Here is a 22,540-nt window from a genome sequence, read left to right on the forward strand (position 1 = left end):
GCTGGGGAGGGAAGTACCCTGCCTGACTTTACATCACATTAATATGTCTACTTCATGCAACATTTCCCCATCATTAATGTTTCTCTGCTGAGGGAGGCTGGACCTTGTGCTGCAGTGCATTCACACTGGCTACTACCATACACGAGTACAAATTGTAGCTCACCATGCTCTACAGCCATTAACTCAGCATCAATCAGGGATTGAATCTGGAATCTGCCTTGTCTGTATTACTCACTCTTTATGATGGAGTAGTCCACTCACTCTTTATGATGGAGTAGTCCACTGAGCTAACAGCAGAACTAAAGAAAGATACTTTGATCTTTCTTTGAGGTGAAAAGGCAGGATGGTAATGCCCTCCATCACATTATCCACCCTTATCATTTGCTTAAAAATGTCGCCCTTTCAAAAATAAACACATATGGCAGCAATTTTTGTTTTTGTTTCAGGTACATCTTCGAACCAGCCATTATAAGAGAACTACCATCCAACAGTGTGAAAACTGAAAAAAATTACAGAAACAATGAAATTAAACATGAGTTGTCATTCCAAAACAGGAATGCCAAAACCAACAATATCATTGCTTCAACTTTCGACAAAGTGATAAACTTGGAAGAACAAAATGTAGACATCATAGGAAAGGAAATTTATGTATCAGAAAAGAATATCACACATATGCAAGAGAAAATATTGGAAGATATCAATGACAACACAGACAATGATACAGTGCACGTATTGAATAATAAATTAGTACATACAGGTTCATACACAGCTCCAGAACAAGCTGAAATGGTTCACGCCACTAATACAGACAACTGTTCCTCAAACAATAACTCAAAAGATACACCTAAAGATGAACTAGTCCAGCACAATGACTCAGGAACAGAAAGGAATTGTCAAACATTAAATGGACCAGCCATACAACATCCCACTGAAGTAGAAAACATGCAAGAAGTATGTGAAATCCATCAAGTAGGCGGGAAAATAATTGACAATAATGAAACTGGCATTGTAAATAACACTGAATTGTCACATGTGCTAAATGATGAAGTAACTCAATACAACCTGCAAACTGACATGGATGAAATCAAAAGTTTATCGAACCCATCCTCGCATGAAGAAATTAGTATCTTAAATGGGCAGAAAGATCGGGACAACACTCCTCCTCCAATAGACGGAGAATTCACCAAGGACTTGCTTGATGAAGTGAAACTCAAGATAGAGGGGGAAGATCCCGAGGTGGAAGCTGCGCTTGCAGCACTGGAAGCAGCAACTGCAGGAGAAGACGATGAGCTGGAGGACTAGACTAGACTAAACAGTGTGTGCCTTACTGAATCACAACTGACTTGAATTGTAAAACATAATCTTGATTTTCAAGTGACTTCCCAATTATCTGAACCTCAAGACTGTAAGGTATCTGATTAACATCCTGCAAACCAGTATTGATCATACACTGAATACATTTTAAGAGACACAACATAGAAATGCTCAGGCCTGCTTAAGTAGAAGAAACACTGCTGAGCAAGGATTTTGCACCTTTGTTGATTTGGGTCTGGGCAATATCACCCGGCTTACATATTTTTAGTGGGTGGCCATGCCAATTTGGGAACAATATAGGTCCCAAGTGGGGTTAGGCAGGGGGTGGGGGGGAGGAGCCTTCAATAGATGAAGAAATGATACCTGCACGGGGAAATGTTGAAAATAGCTCACAGGAAGTGCAAATAATGGTAAATACCTTCCTTTACAAAATGCTAGAACCAGTTTCTGGGTCTTGGTAATCATGAGTCCCAATTCCACTGCAATACCTGGATAATTATTCTTTTCTTGAATCCGAATCAATGAACAGAAAGGGGCCAGGAGCTGCAGGAAGTCTGGAACAGACACCCAGATGGCCCTGCTTCCTTATCACACCAGATAATTTGAGTGGGGCAGGTGCAAGTTGTGCTTGTCCCAGGTGCAATCGAAACTTTGTTAGCCCCGCTTCTGGGCATGCCCATCTTTGCATCCATGTTGTGGCTCTTGCCCTCAGTCTGAGCATCTTCAGAGCCATAATTTTTTTAGTTTGCCTTCAACACTGGTATATACCAGAAACAGCCCAAACTGGCACATTAAGTCTGTTGCGGAATTTTTCTTTGAACCATTTAGTTTATTGCCACTCTCCTGCTCACAGCATTAGTAGGCAATCCATTCATTATCCTTAATCACTCTACATCATTGGCAACTACATGGAACATTTATGATAAAGAGGGAGGCCATTCGACCCATCATATCTCTGGTAGCCAAAAAAAGAGACCAGCCAAATTTCATTTCTAGCCCGGTAGTGTTACAGCAGTAATGCAATGGGGTTTCTGCTTCACCAATCTTTCGAGTGAGCTCCAGTCCCTCCACTACATTTAAGCAAAATTATTGACGTGTAGCACAAAAACCAAAGGATCCAGTACTGAACTGGTGGAACCCCGCTAAAAACAGCCTCCCAGTCACAAATGTATCCGTTGACTTATACCCTTTTCATCCTAACACTTAGCCAATATTGGATCCAACTTGTACTTTCGACTGGATACCATTGGTGATTACTTTTCTGACCAGTCTGCTATGTGGGATTTTGTTAAAAGTCCTGCTAATACCATGTCGACCACATCATCGACCTCAACAGCCCGTCTCTTACTTCCTCAAACATTGCAATCGTCAGTCAGACACAACTTCCCTCAATAGACCCATGCAGACTCTTCTCAATTATTCCATGAATTACTAAACAATGATTAATACTGTCCCTCAGAACTCTTTCTAATAATTTGCCCACCACTGAGGTTTGGCTGACTGGCCTGTATTACTTGGCCTATACTGTTCTATGTTCTATCCGTTCCCTCTTTTTAAACAATGCTTGCATCATGTGTCGTCAAAGAGGACCGCAGCTTCTCTGAAATTTCCTACTTTGCTTCCATTAGCAGCCTGGGGTACATTTTATCCAGGTCTAATGTTTAAATATGCCAGACACCTCACTATTTCCTCTCTCATTATGTTTATCCCCATCCAATATTTCACACCCCTTCCCCTTAACTACCATGTCTGCATCATCCCCTTATTTTGCAAAATAATCATTCAGAACCGTGGCCGATTGTCTGCCTCTGCACCAGGTTCCTTTTTTTGGCCACTAATTGGCCCTGCTCTTTCCTTTGCTATCCTTTTGCTAATTATGTATTTATTTAAACATTTCTTTTTAGCTTTTCCTTGATTTTGCTGGCTATTATTTTTCAAGCCCTCCCTTGCTTTCATGATATCCTATACCCCTGCACTTTCTATGTCCCTCTCGGATTTCTGCATTATTGGGCTGTGTCTGACATCAGCTTGGTTTTACAAAATGCTAGACCCTCTTATGCTTTTTGACATCCAGCGTTTAGTTTTGGGAGTTCCACCCTTTTTCTGTGTGTGGCTATATTTGTCCTGCACTTTCTCTATTTCTGCCTAACTTGCCTCCCCCCCCCCCCCCCTTACTCCGCCAATCCACTTCTGCCAACTCACATCTCCGGGCCGTTGCCCAATTTAAAACTTTGACTATAGATCCATCATTGTCCTTTTCCATAACCATGAATATTTTACTGCATTATTATGCTCTCACAGATATCCTCTCGATCTGCCCAATCCCATTCTCTAAGACTAAATCCAACATTGCCCCCTTATCCTCCTGAATGCACTTTTATACATTTTATACTGAAAAGTTAATATAAGACTTGTTAAATCCCCCACTATCACTGGCCGATGTGTTTGACCTTTTAGGTTGTGGGGTGACCACCTCATGGGATGTGCTTTCTACGGAGCTCTCAACTTCACAGATTAACTACAGTGACACCAGTTGCTGAAAATTAGGAATAATCTTCCGATATCTATGCTCCACGCTGATTGGCGAAATCGCCTTTTAAAATTATTTTGTGCGGTTGTCATAAACATCCATAATGGCAGAGAACTCCCCCATTCTAACCGTTATATGCCGAAAGAAAAGTTTTTTTAAACAACTCATATAATTCTTTCACTTTAACGTTTTTGTTTTCAGCCTCTGGTCCTCCACTGCTTTTAGACACCTTGACCGGCACAGTGAAGGGACTTCTCTCTCTAACCCCTGAATAGGGGGCAACATTGGCTCTCTGGTATGAAAGGAATACGTCCTGTGCTGTCACAGTTATCACCTACTTTATTATAGGTACATTTACAACCATGTAAATGTTGCCCTGTGATTCTCCAGCTAAAAGGCACGGTTTTGGTTGGTTTTCCACGAGGTTGTGTGCAGCACCAGTTAAAACACGATTGATACAGTCCCCCGTGCTTATCGAGTGCACATTTGCCCGCTTGTCGCGATGGCCGGTTTAACATAATTGCAGTGACATATTTTTTGGAAACTTCCTGGCGGACTAGCTTTGCGCTTTATTTTGTAAGCTAATACGTTGAGCCATTAATATATTTGACAAAGGACTGTCATCCAGAGCACGTACCGGGCTGTTCCACATAAAGTGCACAGTATATGAAATGGTTTCCCTCCAGATAGAGATAGCTGCAGCATGTGGTAAAGGTACCTGTAGCTGCAATTTTAACAGTAGGGAGAAATGCAACAAAAATAGCCCCGTGTAATGAGTAAACTGGTGATCACGCGCTTCTTTCTTCCCGAAATAAACCATGAATTTAACAAGCTGTTGGCGGCGACTTTACAATCGGTGTTAATGCAAAAAAAGCTAATGGCTATCGCTTTATTGCTGATGAAAGCGATTGCCCATGTTAAAGTTGTATATTTTAAACTGCTCGGTATTAAGTAAAATACAAGCACGAAAACTGCCGTGGAAATGCCTGTGCAGAGAATTGAAGCAAATGGAATGTACTGTTGCAAAAGACCAATGCACCGACTGTGAATGAAGACACTCCTGTCACTCTGCATTATTCCCAGAGGAAGTGAATCGGCATTCTGGAATGTTAGAGCTTGATCGGGAGTTCTGTGCACAACACTCCACATTCAATATTGTAAATAACAGTTGAACTGTTATATAAATTGTAAAACTTTTCTATAACTGAAAATGCTTTATGTGAAAATATGTAGCACCTATCGGTTAGCTGATTGAAGCTGCAGAGAAAAATATCACTTTTCCGGTTAGAACTATTGGTGACAAATATTAACTTATATAAGGAAATATATTAACTTTTATTTCTGGGCACTTTAGACTATAATAAAATATTTGCTACACATTCAAATCCTGCATTACATTGTACGCGATACTTATAAAAGGCTCCTCTTTTTAAATATTGTTTACAGGCAACAGAAACTTCAGCAAGAGTTTTCTGCAGCAACATCGATAGGGTTGGTTGCCAGTGTGAATAAATACCTCGGTCTGCTCCTTGGTCACGCTCTTGATTTCCTCGTCATATTTTCCAATGCGGGTTCAATTTAGCGTTCAGACATTTACTGTAAACATCGAACACAGCAAATTTCAAAATCACACGTTCAGTCTCCATGTACTGCTCCCGTTTCCTTATAAAAGATTCATGCAAGGTATGCGCGACCCCCCTTCCTTCCCTTTTGATGCACTTTTGGATATCCCCCTTTTCTCCTATGCACTTTCTTTTTATACATTACTTCCCAGCAGGGCCGTAGAGAACTTCGGAGTTCATGCTGTCATATGTTAGTCGTGTTGTTTCCAGAACAAACTCACGCTGCCAAAATACATCTGACTTACAGTGCTTACTCTCAATTTTGTCCCCGATTGTCTTCCAGGGCAGCAATTCAACGGCATGCTTTGCCTGACTGTGCAGGAGTGGACAGGCGGAAAAAGTCCTCTATCCACCAGGCCCTCCAAACACCACATTGCAAAAAACAGCGGCAGCAGATATCCACTACAGTCAATACCAGCGGTCTATTCCAGAAAAGGCAGATGCAATGAAATGAAAATCGCTCGTCACAAGTAGGCTTCAATTAAGCTACTGTGAAAAGCCCCCAGTCGCCACATTCCGGCCCCTGTTCGGGGAGACTGGTACGGGAATTGAACCGTGCTGTTGGCCTGCCTTGGTCTGCTTTAAAAGCCAGCGATTTAGCCCAGTAAGCTAAACCTCACCAAGTTTGATGATCTCCCACGAGTGGTGAAGTTCAATGAATGCATCTTCAAATGCTGTTTCTTACCACTTGCACCAGCACCTTCACAGGGGTAAATGTACCACACCCTCAATCGCTCACTTACCAACAGCCTCTACCAGAGACATGTCAAAGCTTTTTGTCTTGTACTCAACAGGACACTAAAAAAAAATCAATATAAAAGGAAAATAATAACAACTTATACTACAAGGAGTGTGCTGATTGGTTGACACATGAAAGTCACCAGTCCAGGACGACCACAGACTCCCTTGAGAGAGCTGACTGGTGGTGATTTAACCTGAGGGTCACCACACCTCAGGCAAGGGACAAGGTTGAGAAGGCGAGGCCTTCATGCTAATCTCAGCCGGTACAGGAATTGAACCTATGCTGTTGGCATCTCTGCATCACAAACCAGCTATCCAGTCAACTGAGCTCACTGACATCCTGAGGTTGGCAAATAGACTGACTGAGACGTTGCCATGGAAAATGCACCAGGTGAAAGTTAACTGCAAAGCATTGTTTGAAATTTAAACAAGGCAATTGACCTTGAACGGCTATGGCATTGCCCTGAGGATGGGTCAGTGAATGGCTGTCAGTTACTTTGTTTAGCTGAAACAGGTGCAACATGTGCACATTTCTTTCTGGTCTGCAAAGGACAGGCCCTGTGTATTAATATATAACCAAACCACAAACCTGATAAATGAAACATTTTCTAAATAATTCTGTGTGCCAAGAAATACACTGACAGCCAGCTTAAGTCTATCAGTTGGTCTTGCAGTGTGGTGCATATGTACGTACTGGAAGATAACTTACATGGGCCTGTTCTTTCCAGAAGGCCCGTAGTCACCCCATCAACTGTGATTAACAGCTACTGAATTGGCTCTGGACAGGGTCCTAACCTGGACAAGGATTTAGAAGGGCAATAACCTCTTTGCACTATGTATAACTGCAACATTTCATAGACAACCCCCAATTCTGCAAAACCTGCTTACCACCTTCAAAACTGTTGGACACTCCAATTTGCTTCTCCCATCTCAGGAGGGAAGATCCAGACCTTTGCCTTCTTGTTCTGGACTCTGCAGTCAAAGAAAGAACCTCCCAGCATCGACCCAGTGAAGTTCTCTCAGCGTCTAGTTTCAATGGGGTCACCTCTTATGCTTCTAAATTCCAGAGAATATAGATCCATTCTACTTAACCTCTCCATCTTTTATCCCAGGAATCAATCTATCATTCAGTCAATCATCAGCCAGGATGTAAATTAATGGAATAGTTTGTGGGGCTGAATGGCCTACTCTCATACTGTTTGCACGTGTTTGTAAATTTATTAACACCATACTAACTTACCAATGATAATTAATATTTTCCAGCTTATCACATGGGGCGAGGAAGTGAATTATGTTTGCTCGTTATTTTATAACAATTATTTAAACTTTTTCAATAGCTTGGTTGGACAGCATTAAACGTTTTTAAAATTCTTTTGTGGGATGTGAGCAATACTGGCAATGGCAGAATTTGTTGCTCATCCCTAATTACCTTGAGAAGATGGTGGTGAGCTGTCTTCGTGAACCACTGCAGTCCATGTGATGCAGATACACCCACGGTGCTGTTCGGGAGTTTCAGATTTATAGCTAGCTTTAGTTCCCGCTCTGTGTTGAATTTCACAACTCGGCTATACCAATAGTTCGCGTGTTAAACGTGGTAATATTAGTCAGGAAGCTCATTTCTAAACTGAACCTCAACTCCTGCTGGTAATGAGTATATGAATGCTCAAGTGCAGATACAACCAATTGACCATTTGAACAGACACTTGCATACGCAAGAGCATTATTTTCTCAGCAAACAAAAAAAAGCTGGGAAAACATAGTATATGTCAGCTCCTTTTGTAGATTCTGATATTGCATACTTATTTCTAACTCCCCTGTAATACAGGAATCTCAGTGATTTTGTTCAATTACCTTACACGTGTGCATACATTTCTGGTTGCAGTAGCATAGTACTCCACCAAAAACAAAAGTATTACAAAATTGCTTACGTTTCAATATTTTATTCAAAAAAGTTACAAATTTGATAACATGTGTGAATTCAGTGATTGATTAATGTGCTAGTTTGAAGGACTATCATTTAGTCTACAGTAGCTGCAGGCCAAAATATATTTTACTTAAACACCTATCTACTTAAATCATATCTACATTCCATTATTTGAAGATTTAAATGTAAATTTGCAACATTCTATAAATAATAGTTGTACTGCTTGCGAGAGGTTTAATACAAACAGTACTGTTTCAACTTAGATTTCAATTAAACATTTTCTCCCATTGTAGCATTATTCAAAAAGTATGTTGCACTGATTATAAAAGCAGAATTCAAAGTCTGGAGCTATGTGGACAAAGGAGTGGTTTGATTAAAAAATACATATGTCAAGAGGCATTGTATTTGTAAAGGAGAAACATACAGATACAACATATAAAACAATAAAATCCCCGAAAGCATACATAACCACATGAAGGAAATGATTAACAACTTGCCATGACTTCAAAGACTTGAAGATTTTTAAATACAAATACTGCATAAAACAACATTTCTTGAGCACATCCCATTCATGTCTGGTGCCTTTCAAAGTGCACCACCGAAGGATAAAGCTACCTAAATTATGTTTCACATTACTCAGAAAAATCTGTTGCAACATTTTCTAAGGCAACTTTAATTGCTGCAGAACACCACATATTTTTATTTGAATACTCATTGATTGCACCCATGATGGACTACTTACAAAATTTGCTGCTTTGAACTAGATGATGAATTGATAGAGCGTTCAAGATTGTGTTAGTAAGCCTGAGGCCAACATAAAGGTTTCCTCTGCTCAATTGCGTACTTAACACAAAATTACATTTGCGACTCATCTGACCAAGAGGCAAAGTCAGCTGAATCCATAACTAAAAACAACTTAATGCCTCAATGGTTTCATTTTCCCAGAAGCTTACTCAATGAGCAATCAATAAAAACATTATGTCATGCAGTTTTAAGTTTTTTTTTAAAACATAAGAATAATGCACATGCAAGAACACCAATTATTCAAACATACAGCATAATAAAAGTTGCCTTATTGCCTAGTATATACGGTGAAGGCAAGTAGATGTTATAGAAGCTTTATTGCACATAAATACAATGTAAACATTACAAAACATTTCTTGGTAACATTTTTCTGTTTCCGGTCAATGTATATTAAACATTCATGGTACTAGTGTTACAAGGACATATAACATGGGCTGGTGCATATCAGTGTTTCTTCCAGGGTTATGCATCTGGGGGAATATTCCATAACCTGTATTTATTCAGATAATTTTTAAAAGAGCATAGAGCTCTTGTATCTTAGACACCATTTCTTCTCAACCAGCACAACCAAAAGGCCATTCTTCATATGAATACAGACAGTGATTGCCAGTAGATTATTCACCATGCAGTGCATTATAGTTGAGTTTGGTGTTTTTATTTCCTGTCCAGATATGTGCACTCTTTCCAGTAGGATTTCCGGATAGCAAATGAATGGTGATAACCCTGGTTGCTCCCCATGCACCATGCCACCCCCCTCAACTTCCCCAGCTCAGGAATAATATCAGTTATAGCACCCAAAAAGTACCCTGGCTGAGAAGCTAGCACAAATTAATCCAGTAATCTTCGGATTTAAATGTCACAGGACTCAATGGCAGACTGAGCAATGCCAATACCCATTAAGTTTGCCATTTTTTGCATACACTATATTTCATAATAGGTCATAATATTTAATAAAATGTGTGATTTTCTTTCATAAAGGCAGCACATAAATTCGAAAAACTGATTCCATTAGCACTTTGCAGCGATTAGTTGTGTAACAAGACTCAAGCATCTGCAACTGTTGGAACTACTATCCTCAAGGATTCGGCCAAAATACTACCAATGGGCTACATATTGGTGTAGAGTTCATAGGCGGGATTCTCCCGTCCGCCAACCACGTTTTCTTGTGCAGCGCACGCTCACCGGCAGTGGATCCTCCATTCCGGCAGCTGGCCAATGGGATTTCCCAATATGGCCACCCCAAGCCGTTGGGAAATCCGCAGGCGTGGGTGCACTGCTGACGGAGCAGAGGATCCAGTTATGGAGAATCTCGCAGTACATCTTTGCACATCAATTGGACTGTGGAGCACAATAGTTTATATTTATCTATATCTTCCTTCAATTTTCTCACCTCAAAGTTCAAACCCTTACTGAAAGAGCCGAATGCTTTTCAGTGCATTCACCTTAGTGACTTTACTCAATGTTGAACCCATCTCATGAGTCAGCAGAAACATAGAAGGCAATATAACCAAGTCCAACGTCCTCGTCAATGCAGGAACATTTTCCAACTGGATAGGAACAGGAATCTCACATATTATTCCACTCTATCACACAATAGCCAATTGTAGTGCCTCAAGCACTGACTGCCTTAGTTGTGCCTATCTAACCTATCGCTGAGTTAATGATTCAAATCTAGAGCCCTCTGGGATATAGGAACTTTATATTGAAATAGTTTTTAAATTAATCTTGAGCAAATGATTTATTTATAGGTTAAGCAATTATATAATGAAACCCATTCATCAATTATTTTGGTACCCTTGTCCTCAAATCATTCAGATACAGAAAAGTAAACATGAAGTACAGTGAACACCATTTAAAAAAAATTTAAAGTGCCCAATTATTTTTTTTCCCCCCAATTCAGGGGCAATTTAGCCTGGCCAATCCACCTACCCTGCACATCTTTGGGTTGTAGGGATGAGACCCACGCAGACACAGGGAGAATGTGCAAACTCCACACGGACTATGACCCGGGGCCAGGATTGAACCTGGGTTCTTGGTGTCATGAGGCAGCAGTGCTCACCACCGTGCCACCCTTGGGGAGAACTTAATTGTCAAGGTACACAAAATTATTCTTGTATAAGCCACAAATCCTTTACTTTCAGGCCACATTTTCCTCTCCCGAGATTTAAAAAGTTAAAATGCTGCTTTAAAAAAACAAAACAGTATAGCTGCCCTATTTTACTGTTGCAAAAGTAACAAAAATAACAGGGTTTACTTGATTTTGCTCCCCCTTTACATCCCCACGACATTATGGCTCAACATTAGGCTGATTCTTGGTCAGTTGGGGATATTTTGGCATCATCTAGAATTCTCCCATTCATATCACTTCTATTATAGCATCGCAAAGGATACAACTGTTATTACTCCGATTTTTTACCATATCCAATCCACAAATGCTTCATGCAAACAACAGTGAATAAAGGAGGGACAAGGAGAGGAAAGTAATTTTATTCCCCAAAGGATTTTCAGCAAGTTGGCATTTTCTGATATGGTGCCCATTTCTAAAGGGTGCAAGTCATGGAATTCATCATGCACATAGCAGCAAGAGAATGTGAATTCAATAACCTGCATAAAAACTTCCTAAGCACATGCAGTTGAATTAGTTTTAATTCGCTAATTTCTTATTTTTGAAAATCGTAACAGGAATTAGAACAGTTTTTGAAATTTCCTGGGAAAAGTAGTATAAATACAATGAAGCTGGTTATGGCTGGTTAGACAACAGTGAATGCAGAAAATATTTCAACAATTATGTTGGCCATTCAATCCAAATGTATAGATTCAAGATTCAACGGAAAAAAGTAAATTAACATGACATGACCATTGCCAGCTTATCATGTGATGCACACGTACAACACATGGTAAAATATGACAGACAACACATGGAGAAAAAAAATACCAATTTTGCAGATTAATTCATGCAAATGTCAATGCCATACTTTGGTTTTGATTCAGTAATACCCAGCACACCTCCCGTCTCCTCTGGACTGCAGTGTTTTTTCTGCCAAGATATAAAGGTTAATTGTCAGAGAAACAAAAAAGAAATTCAGTTTCATTATTATTGATAATTAAATAGGGTATTATTATTCAGCACCAAGAGCTTTATTCATTTAAAAAATGGTTCTATGCAATTTCACTCAAAGCAAAAGGTGGACAATATAAAATGTTCAGAATCAGTTGCCACATTCTTCCAATATTACCATTTCTGGTTCTTTTTCATTTGCTGCAACTGCCGGGGCAACCAATGCCTCCATTTTGTTTTTAAACAGCTGCATGGAAGTAATGATAAAGGTGTTAATTGGAGCCTGGTATTGGATGATAAACCCAGCAAGGCCAGGCATGTGGACGTCTTGCTGGTCTTAAGATCACAATTCACTTAAATAAATATTTCCAGATTTCTACTCAACACCCAATTAGATTAACTTCCTGTCCAGTAGGCAGAATTGGACAACTAGCAGTATGATACATCACAGCCTTAGGAATGATATCCAATAGTCAGCAGGTGGAGAGGATTCCCTCACATCATTCTGGGAGGAGTAAGTGGGGTTTCCTTTCTTCAATAAGGTTTTGGGATGAGTCGGAATGATGGAGCTGGGGATTCATAAAAATTCATGGGGATTCTGGGATTAGGTAGGCCCGATGACTTCTCGGGGGCATAGACTACTGAAGGTACTTGGGGAGAGCACTTCCACTCCTCCTTACACACAAGTTGTACAATAGGCCAAGTTTCAAAACTTATCTGGGAAATGGCCAGGTGGCTGCTTTCTGCTGCATGTTTGCTGCTAGGTAGCAGAGAGCGCGGTTCGCCGAGTAAACCTTAAAACTACATTGTGGTACTGACAATATAGTTGAGTCTCAATTTTTAAATCTTAAGTCGGTGCCTGGCTGCTTTTAGCGGCAGCCTTGCCCAGGACCTGAATTAGCACTGTATATGTTACAATGGCCAAAATCCCATGGGCTGAGAAGCAGGATTTCGAATTTCAGCATTTTAGCCCCTTTCTTGACCCTTTCTGGGGCAATATGGAGTCAAAATAATCAGATACTTTACATCAACTAATAAAACAGACTTATGTTACATGCAATATATCTCCTTAAAGATTTTCTTCTCTTCCACATTAATGGTACTACATTCTTACAAAGAATGTAAGCCATTTGACTCCTCAAGCCTGCTCTGCCATTTGATAAGATCATGGCTGATCGAACTCCACTTTCCTGTCTTTTCCCTGTAACCTCCCATATTAATCAAGAATCTATCTAACTCAGCCTTAAAAATAATCAATTACCCTCTCTCAAGCTGCTGTCTGAAGAACAGAATACCACAAACTAACCACCTTAGAGAAAATAATTCTCCTCAACTCAGTCTCGAATGGGAGGCCCCTTATTTTTAAACTATGTCCCCTGGTTCTAGTCTCTCCCACAAGGGAAAGCATTCTTTCAGCATCCACCCCGTCAAGCCCCCTCAGGATCTTGTATGTTTCAAAAAGATCACCTCTCATTCTTCTAGCCCCCAATGGATACAGACCCAACCTTTCTAACCTTGCCTCATAAGATAACCCCTTCATCCCAGAATCAGTTGAGTGAACCTTCAAACTGCTTTTAATGCAATTAAATCCTTACTCAAGTAAGGAGACCAAAACTGTATACAATATTCTAGATATGGTCTCACTGACACCCTGTACAATTGCAACAAAACTTCCTTATTTTTATATTCCTTTCCCCTTGTAATAATCAGCAACATTCCATTTGACTTCATTTTTTTAAAAAGTATTTTATTACAAATGTGTATCAAAGCAGGTTACAGCAAATAAACACCCCGGGAAACATACTTCCCAACAATCAACTATAGTCTGTACAGATTTTCCCCCTTTTTCAATCAGAGAGGCGAAGGCCACGACATCTGCCATCCTCCTCGCCACGAGCTCCAGCTTCTCTGAAACCCCAAATATCGCCACCAAAGGGTCAGAGTCCACCTCCTCCTCCACTATCCTGGCTACGACCGCGAACACTTCCTCCCAGAATCTTCCCAATTGTTCGCAACTCCAAAACATATGCGTGCGATTCGTTGGCCCCCGTCCACACCTCTCACACTCATCTGCTACCCCCTGAAAGAACCCACTCATTCTCGCCCGAGTCATATGCACCCTGTGCACCACCTTAAACTGTATCTTGCACAAGAGGAGATCCCGTTTCCCCTTCGCAGTGCCTCACTCCAAATTCCCCCAATTGATCTCTCCTCCCAACTCCACTTCCCAATGGTGTATAAAGACAAACAGAGTGAGATGGGGTGAGTTTTTAGTGGTAATATTCGCCGATGCACTAAGGTCCATACAAAGACTAGTAGTAAAAATGAAAAGTTCTTTATCTGAATACATAATAGATTTGTAACAAGCTAGACAAACTAGTGGCACAGAGATAAATTTAATCACCATTATAGAGATATGGTTGCAAAGTGAAGAAAGTTCGAAAATGAATATATCCAGGATACACAGGCAGAATGGAAAGGGAGGTTTAGTCCTGATTGTAAAGGATGACATCAGAACAGTAGTTAAGATTTTGGCTCAGAATATCAAGAAGTTGAATCAGTATGGATGGAGATCAGGAATAACATTAGTCAGAAAATACTGGAAATAGGTTATAAGAGTCCTAACAGTAGTTATACTATCAAAGAAGACACTTATCAATAAATAATTGGATTGAATAATATAGGCAATGTAATAATAGGGGAAACTTTAATAATAGATTAGACAAATTAAACTGGCTAAGATAGTTTGGAAGATGAATTTTCAGAATACTTTGAAGACGGTCTCCTAGAACAATACATTGCAAAACTATATTTGATTTAATGAGGCAGGATTTATTAGTAATTTCACAGTAAAAGATCCTTGGGGAAAACGTGATCATAATACAATTAAATTTCCTGTTACGTTTGACAGCAGTATACTCGAGACCAAGATTCATTCTACTCCTCTTCACCGAGGCAGAGGGAAGTGACTCTTCAACTGTAGCAAATTTCAGCCTACAACTCAACTGAGTCCCTTCTCTGCGAAGATTTCCTAATTTTTACACAATAATCTTGGAGATTGTCTCAATCTAGTAATTTCTTGTGGCCTCAAATGAATCCAGAGATCGCCGTTGCTGGTCAGGCAATCTTTGATGTTTTGTTTCCCAACTACCCACTTTCATATATTGCTTAAAATGCCGCTTTTCTCACTAAATGTATTTTTCTCTCTAAATGTTCAAAGAAAATCTGCCCAATTTTCTTACTTTTTGCTCTCCAACCATCAAATTATCAAATAATGCTGTTGTTGTCCTGCTTAATTTACTCTTTCACCTCTATCCTCAATACCTTTACTTCCAACAAACCAATCAATGTCAACAATTCCCATCAGCCCAGCTACAAAAAGAAAATCACAAAATCTAGCTATTGGACCTCGTGTTTAATTACGTCTCAATCTTTTCTGCAATGGGGTTTTGTACCTATTTTCATGGCACCAATTTGTGGGACATTTTTACATGAAAAAGGCTATATAAATGTTAAGTTGCAGTACACATAGTATACATAGTTATGCAACTCTAAAGAATCTGGAGGCAAAAGACTTAAATGGATACATCTCTTTGAGGTAGTGTTCATTCTATTGTACATGGAAAATAAATTAATCAAAGAATGAGGACAACGAAGACATTCCATAATGCATCAACTATGAGATTTCTAATGAGAATCCACCTTACCCAATTTCAAAATTTACTGCACATCTTTTGTTTCCTGCAAAGTTTCCTGAAAAGAAAATATTACAGAACTATTATAAGTGAACATATTTCTGAAAGAACAAGGGTTATTTAAGCTGGTGTGTCTAAAATGTCAAATGTCTAACAGCTGGCTTGGAAGTGCTTCTAATTATAGACAATCCACAGTACAACCAACCAACAGCAAGGCAGAAAGCCTGATGACAGAACACTAACCTGAAACTTTGGCTGGAATATTGTTCTCACAGCAGGGGTCCTGACAACTGGCAGGAAAGCTAGGGGTGACCAGAACTTGGCCAGCTCCAAGATCTGGAGCTACATTTTGTGGGGGTCAGGCAACTAAGTTGTTGCTGTTGGGGCTGCCACTCCCAGGAGCTGCAAATGAATTGGAGGGCCAACAGCTCAGTCGTCTCAGCAGCAGCATTAGGAGCCATAACTACTACTATTGTAAAATTCCACCTGGTTCACTAATGTCCTTTAGGTCCTTACCTGGTCTGGCCTACATATGACTCCAGATCCACAGAAATGTGGTTGACTCTTAAATGCCCTCAGGGATGGACAATAAAGGCCCAGTCAACGATACCCACATTCCATTAACATTTTTTTTTAAAATTCAATAAAAGGTCTCTTATTAAAGTTACATATTATTTCATATACTTTTTTTTTTATCCCACAACGAGTATGATGGTCCACCTAAGAAACCCAATGTTATCAGTGATGGGCATTTGAGCCCGATCCTAGAGCAGCATCTTCACCTGCACACTTGACATGAGTTTCTGGGGGGTAGCGTCGGTCATTGGACTCTGGATCGCTGGTATTCCTTTCTTGTGCTCCTTTTCCGGGCCTCCTCTTGTTGTCAGGTGTCCACAAAGAATTGTATCCCTTCAATCCTCCAAGTAGGTCTTTTCTGAGATGGGTCTCTTGGGCGTTGACATCCACATTGCATTTCTTGAGGTGAACCTTCAAGGCGTCGTTGAAGCACTTCCATAAGACCATAAGATAAAGGAGCAGAATTCGGCTATTCAGCCCAATGAATCTGCTCCACCATTCGATCATGGCTGCTATGTTCCTCACCCCCATTCTCCTTCCTTTCCTCCATAATCCCTGATCCCTTTATTAATCAAGAAATCCCCATATTGATCAAGAACACCAGATTTGTGCTTGAGGTGCTGTTACCGACAGGGCTACAGAACAAGAGCTGGAAGGTGGAATTAGACAAAATAGTTCTTTCTTGGAAAGAGCATAAGAACTAGGGCAGGAGTAGGCAATTTAACCTCACAAGCCTGCTCCACCATTCAATATGATCATGGCTGATTGCATCATGGCCTCATCTCTGCTTCTCCGTAACCCTTCAACACATTACTAATTAAAAACCTGTCTAAATCCTCCTTAAATTTACTCACTGTCCCACCATCCACCAGTGAATTCCACAGATTCACGACCTTTTAGGAAAAGTAGTCTCCTCATCTCGGTTTTAAATTTGCTATCCCTTATCCTGAGGCCATGACGACTCGTTCTAGAATGCCTCACAAGAGGAAACATCCTCTCATGTCTACTTTATCTATACCTTAATTATCTTATTTACCTAAATTTGATCTCCCCTCATTCTTCTAAACTCTAGAGCGTATAGGCCAAAGCTGCTCAATCTCTCTTCATAAGACAAACAACTCAGCTTGGAATCAATCTAGTGAACCTCCTCTGTACTGCCTCCAATCCATTCTCAAATCAGGGAACCAAAACTGTGCACAATATTCCAGGTGAGGTCTCACCAATGCCTTGTACAGCTGCAACAACATTTCCTTACCTTTATACTCTATTCCTTTAGCTATAAATGCCAACATTCTATTTGCGTTCTGTATTATCTTCTGTGCCTGCATGCTGGTTTTCTGTGATTCATGCACAAGGACACCTAGATCCCTCTGCACTGGAGAACTCTTACGTCTTTCCCCATTTAGATAATAAGTCGCCTTTCCATTTTTCCGACCAAAATGGATGACCTCACACTTATCCATGTTAAACTCCATCTGTCACATTTTGGCCCACTCTCCTACCCTAACTATATCCATTTGTAAGGTTATTTTCTTATTACAACTTACTGTCCCATCTATTTTAGTGTCATCTGTAAATTTGGGTATAGAACCTTCGATCCATGTTTACAAGTTGTTAATATAGATTGTAAATAGTCGGGGCCCAAGGACCAAACCCTGTGGCATCCCACTCGTTACATCTTGCCACCCAGAAAGAGACTTTTTTATCCCGACCCTGTCTTCTGTCAGTCAGCCAGTCTTCTACCCAAGATAATAAATTACCCCAACCCTATGTAACCTTGGGTATTAACCTCTGTGCGGCATTTTATCAACCGCCTTCTGGAAGTCCAGATATACTACATCTACACAATCCCCATTATCCACTTGGCTTGTACATCTTTGAAGGACTCTAGAAAATTAGTCAAACATGCAACCATGCTGGTTCTGATGTATTGAGTTTTGACTTTCCAAATGTCCTGATATTGGTTACTTAATAATGGATTCTAACAATTTCCCAACAACAGATGTTAAACAAACTGGTCAGTAATTTCCTACATTCTGCCTCCCTCCCTTTTTGAATAAGGGCATTACATCAGCATTTTTCCAATTCATTGAGGATGATCCTCCTTAGGAATATTGGAGAATGTATCCAGGGTGGAGTAGGAGCTTTCTTTGGACTCATCATTGGCATCAAGGATTGGGGCAAAGGCACTCACGACAGTTGCCTGCTGGCTCTTGGCAAGTTGTAGACAGATGGTCATGAGATGCTTATTGATGTCGACAGGGAGCTCCAAAAGTGGGCTGACGAGTTTTCTGTTGATGTCGAAACCAATTCCACGCATCCTGGCTGATCCTTGCGTTTTTCTCCATAGAAGGTGTAACTACTGCCATCTCCTTCAGTTGCCCTCCCGCCTGCTCGGTGTCTCTTGCATAGCAGTGACATCAATTTTGAAGTGCCTGAGTTCACAGGCAACAGAGCAGTTCTGCATTGCAGTCGATTGTTTTGCTCATTATCAATGAGGGTTCGTACATTCCATGTTCCGAAATTCAGTTTCCTGCTGGCTGTAGTTTTCCAGCCAGGTTGGGGATGAAACAGGCTATTTTTAGGAAACCTTTTCTAGCCCTTTCCCCATGTTGGATGAGCAGTGGATCTTGAAGAGGATTGCCGAACCGCTCTGATTCAGTCTTCTCGCTTTTGGAATAGGAAGAACAAACTCAACTGCCTACGTACCGGTCCATAGGCAAGGACTTCCAGATCACATGGTTCTATCCCCGTTACCTCTCGCCAATTGTTGCAGGGCTTGTCTGTGTGGGGGTGTACTAGTTTCCTCTAGGTAAACGCCTGGTGTAGAAGATCTTTTAACTTGGATATGCCATTGCACATTAGCAGTGTGACGACTGTAAAACTTTAGGAATATTGGATTCTATGTATTGGGCAATTTAAGGTTTATATTGTGTTTGACTGCAGTGGTCATGTTATTTTTTAAATTCTGTTTTGCAGGGCCTGGGTGCTTTTAGCAGCCAGAGGTGAAATTGACAAACACATGTGCTTTTCAGTCTGTGCTGGTTTGAATGAGAAAGTCCCTGGGGAGTTAATGCACTTTGCACCTGCAGAGATAATCTGATCATTTGTTTTTCAGCTTGGGGAGATGAGGTCATTGCTAGACGGAGCCAAAGAATGCAGAGAGACATTTTGAAAGGCTTCAGAGTGGCAGGTTATGTGGAGAAACCTTGGAGAGAGGAGTTGAATTCTGATCTGCCAGATTCTCAACAGTAAGACAGATTGAGAACGGTGTGTTACTTTTCTTGTTGTTTAATGGGAAATTGAGTAGTAGTGGTTAAAGGATTTACTGTAGGCTGTTCTTTTTGGGTGTGAAGTTAAAAAAGGTAATATTGTATTCATAAAGTTTAGTTTTTAAAAAACAAAGCCCTATTTCCTCATGCAATCATCAAGGAGTGAATCAATCTTTCTTCACATCTTCCAAATAAACTAAAATATTGGGGTTTCAGTCCAGTATCCCAGCCACTGTTGGGGTCTGGTCTGGGATGGTCCTTGACAGAGGGTAGCAAGGAAACCTCGATGACTGGGGATCTCCCTCCTGCTTCAGCTTTCATCTGCCATCACAGCCATTGATACTATACAAGTATCTTCTGCCTGATCCACCATCGAGGACTTATTTTGGATTGCACTTTGCCTGGTTTCCCCCCTCCGACCTTACTGTCATGGGTGACCCTATCAGGAGCTTAAAACTCCCGGCGGCATTGCTCTCGGAATCAAAGGAATGATTAAGCCTCTCCACCATGGCGAGGTTGCAATCCAAAGAAAGGATTTCAAATATTATGCTACAATAAACATAGGACTTTTTCAATAGCAACTTTAACGTACAAAGTGCCTTTAACATAATGAAAAGTCCCAAGACAATTCATAGGAGCATTATAAAACAAAATGTGACAGGAAACCGCACTAAGCAGACATTAGGTCAGATGACCAAAACTTCAGTCAAAGTAGGTTTGAAGAGTCTTAAATAAAAAAAGGTAACGAGGCAGAGGCGGGTCGATAAAGAGCAACTGAAGGCATGGCCAACAATGATAGAGCAATTCAAATTGGGGATACTCAAGAGATCCAAATTAGATGGGTACAGATACTTGGAGGGCTGTGAGGCTGGAGGAGATATACAGAGGTAGGGATAGGTGAGGCCATGGAAAGATTTGAAATCAAGAATGAGAACTTTAAAATCAAGACGTTACTTGAGTGGGGGCCAGTGTCTGTGAGCACAGGTGTGATAGGTGAACGAGACTCTGTACAAGTTAAGATATGAGCAGCAGAGCTTTGGGTGGCCTTGCGTTTACAGAGGGTAGAATGTCAGAAATCATCCAGTGTCAGAAAACTCAAATTTAGAGGTAACAAAGGTATGAATGAGGGTTGGGTGATGTTAGAGGTGGAAATAAAATTGCAGAACAACTGATGACTGAAAAACATAATACTGAAAAAATTCAGAAATATTTCCATTTATCTACATGACAGAAAACCACCATGCTTTGCCGTTTCAAGTTCTCCAACCTTTCACTCACCTCTTTTACATCCAGTTTTCCTGGCGATTTTGGCACTTCTTGGTTGCTTGAATTTGCCCATGTATCTGCCTCAGTACTAGCACCAACTGGTGGTGGAGAAAGCAACACCTTTTGATCATTGGGATGAGGTTTCGGATCAACATGTGTAACACGAAACCTAAGAGGATAAAACAATAGGCATAGATCACCCACACAAGTACTATACAAATACTAGACTGATATTTACATCTTAGTCCATCCCTCTTTTCCACCCAGACACCAATTTATAATTCCTTGAAAAATTCACTCTCAATGCCCTTTGTGCTATGTATCATGAAGGCAGTCTGGCCAACCTGTCTGACATAGAACTCAACTTGTAACAGAACTCAACTTGTAACAGAGTGCTCAGTGTGTTGGCATAGAAATTCATTTTACCCAACAGTAAGTCCACAAGAATTAAACATACCTTAATGCAATGGTTCTCTTCCAGACAGTCCTATCATTTTACACAAAACAAAAACCAAAATCATAGCTCCTATTTACAGATGAACAGTTGCTACTTGAAGTGCCCCAACATTTACAGGCACCAAGACTTAAGGGTTGACATGGAGAATCTGATAAACTCTCCACAGTCGGCAGTCCTTTCCGTGCCCAGAGAGTCAAAGTCTTCACAGTTTCAGGATGAGGCTGATTATTTACAACTGAAAGGGGGAGAAATTTCTTCACTCAAAGGGTTGTGAATCTTTGGAATTCTCTACCCCAGAGGGTTGTGGATGCGCCATCACTAAATATATTCAAAATGGCAATAGACAAATTTTTGGCCTTTCAGGGAATCAAGGGATATGGGGATGGGAGGGAAAGTGGATTGAAGCCCAAGGTCAGGTGTGATCATAACGAATGGTAGAGAGGGTTCAAAGTATAGTGTTCACCTGCTCCTGTTTCTTATGGTCTTATATTTGTGCACAGTGCCTTCATAATTACTGGATGCCTCAAAGCACTTTACAGTCAATTAAATACCTTCGAAATATATTCACTATTATTTTCTCATTCTTAGGAGGGGAGGATTGTGAGATTTATTGCCTAACCGGAATTGCCCTTGAGAAGGTGGTGAGCTGCTTGCTTGTACTGCTGCAGTCTAGGTACATCCGCAGTGCTGTTTGGACGAGAGTTCCAGGATTTTGACCCAGTGACTGAGGAAATGGTGATATAGTTCCAAATCAGGATAGTGTGCGACTTGGAGGAGAACTAGCAGGTGGTCATGTTTCGATGCATCTGTTGTCCTCGTCTTTCTAGATTGTAGAGTTGGCAGGTTTGACAGGTGCTGTTGAAGACACCTCAGTGTATTGCTGCAGTGAATCTTTTAGGTAGTATACACTGCTGCAATTGTGGGCTAATGGTGGAGGGAGTGATTGTATGAGGTAGTGAATTATGTGATAATCAAGCTGACACTTTTGCCCTAGATGGTGTCAAGCTCAGGGTGTTGTTGGAGCTGCACTCATCCAGGCAAGTGGTGACCCATTTGGGGACGTCAGGAGAGGAGCTCCTCACTGCAGAATTCTCAGCGCCTGGTCCACTGTTCCAGACACAGTTTGATTCAGTTCAGTTTCTGGTCAATCACAATCCCCAGGATGCTGTTGGTAACAGACTCCTTGCAGTATCTGAGGAGTTGCGACCGGTAGTGATAAGTCAGCAAATATTTCCATTTCTGACCTTATGTTAGAAGTCACTGATGAAGCAGCTGAAGATG

General features: G+C 40.7%; 2 protein-coding genes across 3 annotated transcripts in view; one reads left to right on the forward strand and one right to left on the reverse strand.

Moving 5' to 3' along the window:
- The window catches only part of LOC140408821 (uncharacterized), a 41,369-nt gene extending 36,140 nt beyond the window's left edge, over window positions 1-5,229 (forward strand). For both annotated transcript variants that reach the window (XM_072496553.1, XM_072496552.1), the window contains exon 3: window positions 447-5,229. In XM_072496553.1, coding sequence (XP_072352654.1) covers window positions 447-1,302 — 856 coding nt within the window. In that variant the 3' untranslated portion in view covers window positions 1,303-5,229. The remainder of the gene's footprint in view (window positions 1-446) is intronic.
- Window positions 5,230-8,131: 2,902 nt separating this feature from the next.
- Window positions 8,132-22,540, reverse strand: part of LOC140408822 (RELT-like protein 1) — a 132,112-nt gene continuing 117,703 nt past the window's right edge. The window contains exons 6-8 of the mRNA XM_072496554.1: window positions 20,815-20,971; window positions 15,701-15,746; window positions 8,132-11,972 (exon numbers count right to left, since the gene is read on the reverse strand). Coding sequence (XP_072352655.1) covers window positions 15,714-15,746; window positions 20,815-20,971 — 190 coding nt within the window. The 3' untranslated portion in view covers window positions 8,132-11,972; window positions 15,701-15,713. The remainder of the gene's footprint in view (window positions 11,973-15,700; window positions 15,747-20,814; window positions 20,972-22,540) is intronic.

Source organism: Scyliorhinus torazame, chromosome 3, assembly GCF_047496885.1.
Source record: "Scyliorhinus torazame isolate Kashiwa2021f chromosome 3, sScyTor2.1, whole genome shotgun sequence".
In the NCBI taxonomy this organism is placed as follows: domain Eukaryota; kingdom Metazoa; phylum Chordata; class Chondrichthyes; order Carcharhiniformes; family Scyliorhinidae; genus Scyliorhinus; species Scyliorhinus torazame.